At 33.0% G+C, this 2,500-nt stretch overlaps 3 protein-coding genes across 3 annotated transcripts in view, besides 2 other annotated features; all 3 read right to left on the minus strand. All coding sequences in view use genetic code 11, as the record gives it.

Annotated features, from left to right (window-relative positions):
* Nucleotides 1–680, minus strand: part of atpF (ATP synthase CF0 B subunit) — a 1,248-nt gene extending 568 nt beyond the window's left edge. The window contains exon 1 of the mRNA in view: nucleotides 536–680. Coding sequence (YP_635625.1) covers nucleotides 536–680 — 145 coding nt within the window. The remainder of the gene's footprint in view (nucleotides 1–535) is intronic.
* Nucleotides 1–2,500: part of a sequence feature (LSC) that runs on past both edges of the window.
* Nucleotides 1,082–1,327, minus strand: atpH (ATP synthase CF0 C subunit). Its single transcript has one exon. It carries the CDS (start codon nucleotides 1,325–1,327, stop codon nucleotides 1,082–1,084), a length of 246 nt encoding a protein of 81 aa, YP_635626.1.
* Nucleotides 1,802–2,313: a sequence feature (ars2).
* Nucleotides 2,487–2,500, minus strand: part of atpI (ATP synthase CF0 A subunit) — a 744-nt gene continuing 730 nt past the window's right edge. Inside the window, exon 1 of the mRNA in view lies at nucleotides 2,487–2,500. This exon is cut by the window's right edge and continues 730 nt beyond it. Coding sequence (YP_635627.1) covers nucleotides 2,487–2,500 — 14 coding nt within the window.

Raw genomic sequence — 2,500 nt, forward strand, 5'->3', positions numbered from 1 at the left:
GTTCATATTCCAAAAAGATATCGAAACTAATGTAAGACCAAAATAGTCGGAGGACTCTTCTGACAAACTCAAAAATATGTAATTGTCAGCAAAGTTGTTTCTTTTTTTTTTTCAAATCCAAAAAGTTCTTCTTACTTAGAATAGGTCGTCGATTCAGCATTAGATAAAGGGGGTAAAATCCCTGTTTTTACAATTTACAATAAGCGGTTAAAATCATTTTATCAATATGAGTATCCTATATCGATAAAATATTTATTTTGAAACCACCTCTATATTAACATAGTGGTAGAAAGAGTACCATGCTGCGTCTAGACTTCAAACAGTTTGTTTTAACCATGTTAATAGTTCCACATTATTGGTTAATAGAGAATCAAAATCAATTTACCAATGAATCGCGAAATGCTATGGTTCTTACATATAATTTATGAATTTATACAGAAGTAATTCGCGAGATCATGCACCTCTCTTTCCTACTTATAACGGAAAAGGGTACAGTTGGTTGGTCCAACCTATTCTTGAAATAAACAACTCGCACACACTCCCTTTCCAAAAAAAATCAATACACCAAGCACTACACTTAGATTTATTGGATTTGTTGCTAAAATATCGGTATTAAACCCGAAACTCCCGGCAGATGGCCAGTGGCCCAAAGAAACGAAAGAATCGGTTACGTTTTTCATATGATCTCCTCTTATAGATAGACTAAAAAATCGAACAGAGTTCTTTTTGTAGCACTTCGCCCCTCTTTTTATTTATTCTTTTATTTTTTCTGAAATTGAGTAAAAAAATAAAAAATATTCGAGTTAGTTAGAAATTATGAACTAATGAACTAGCCCTTTTATTGGTTATTGGAACACTAACACTTACTAAAAAGAGTTTCCCTTGGTCTATGAACGGGAAGGATGAAAGCGAGTCAGTAGGCTAATTCCTCATCCGCAAATCAGCCCTTCCCGTAGGTTCTTTTCTCAAAGAATAAAGAATGGGAGGAGGGAAATCTTGATAGAATTTGAAAAAGCAAACGACAAGTCGAAGGCAATAAAATATGAAAAATAAATATATTTTTCATATTTCTAAGCTAAGATTAAACAAAAGGATTTGCAAATAAAAGTGCTAATGCTACAACCAGTCCATAAATTGTTAAAGCTTCCATAAAAGCTAGACTAAGCAATAGCGTACCTCGTATTTTTCCCTCTGCCTCAGGCTGTCTCGCGATACCCTCTACAGCTTGACCCGCAGCAGTCCCTTGACCAATTCCAGGTCCAATAGAAGCAAGCCCTACGGCCAATCCAGCAGCAATAACGGAAGCGGCGGAAATCAGTGGATTCATGATAAGTTCCTCGTACCAAAAAAAGAAATGGTTAATGATACAATCAACCAATGAATTATGACTTAATTATTCCCTCACTCGGACTCATCCAGTCGAAGTAACTAAGAACTTCGGATTGAAGTAATAAGATTATTGAATCATCAAAACAACTTCGATATATCTTTTTTACTTTTTAGCCACAGAGTCTTTGTGAACCCATACGACTTTCGTTCTTCCATTTCTTGTTCTTGGTTCGAACTGTTAGTTGAATTATTTCTTGATTTCATCCGTTTATTCATTCAATTCACAGTCACAAGGGGCCGGAAGGACTTCTAGTCTATTAGAATCCCCTAGAGTAGTAAAATATATCTTTAGTTCATTTGATATATAACTAGCACTAGGCAATATCTAATATCACATATACATGTCTTTCTTCCATAACGTAAACCAAGCATTCATCTTAGATTCAATCCTATTCGAGAATCAAGCGTCGAAACATCTAGAAGGGTTCGCTTATAGTTATTCAAGTACAGATACCTCCCGCCCCTTTCTAAAATACTAAAAAAAACCTTTTTAAAAATTCTTTTGAATCTTACCTTTTCTTATTATTCCACCTAGAGAAATCTAAATGGACAAATTGATTAGGACGACTAATTCCATAGGTATAGAAATATCATTATTTGATTGATCTAAGTTCATGCAATTTATTAATAAAACTGAATAAAAAAATTATTCATTTTTATTATTTATTTATTATTAATATTTTGGTCAATCGTTGAATAAAATCAACTGAAAGGGAAATCATTTCGCCCTTTTTTTATTTAATTACACGTCGTAAACCTATACAACAAGAATTATTGACAAAAATTCTTATATTCAAATTGTTTTAACAATGAATTAATAATGAGATGGACTAAGCAATCTAAAGTGAATATTCATTGAAACGAAGTATGATATTAAGTGAAGGAAAGGGGAATTTTAGGAAAAAGATCTTTGTTTTTAGATCTTTTTCCCCTTACTCTTTAATATCATCGTAATGTTTTTGCTATCACTCTAGATCGTATATAGCATAGTTGTATATTTAGATTCCCCTATTCTATTCCGTAAGTTAAGTAATTCTCTTGAGCCACCCACCATATACATTTATACATTGCTGTGGGCTAAGCTAAAAAAGACTATTTCAATGATGGCCCT

This window comes from Solanum tuberosum, chloroplast, assembly GCF_000226075.1.
Source record: "Solanum tuberosum chloroplast, complete genome".
Classification (NCBI taxonomy): Eukaryota; Viridiplantae; Streptophyta; class Magnoliopsida; order Solanales; family Solanaceae; genus Solanum; species Solanum tuberosum.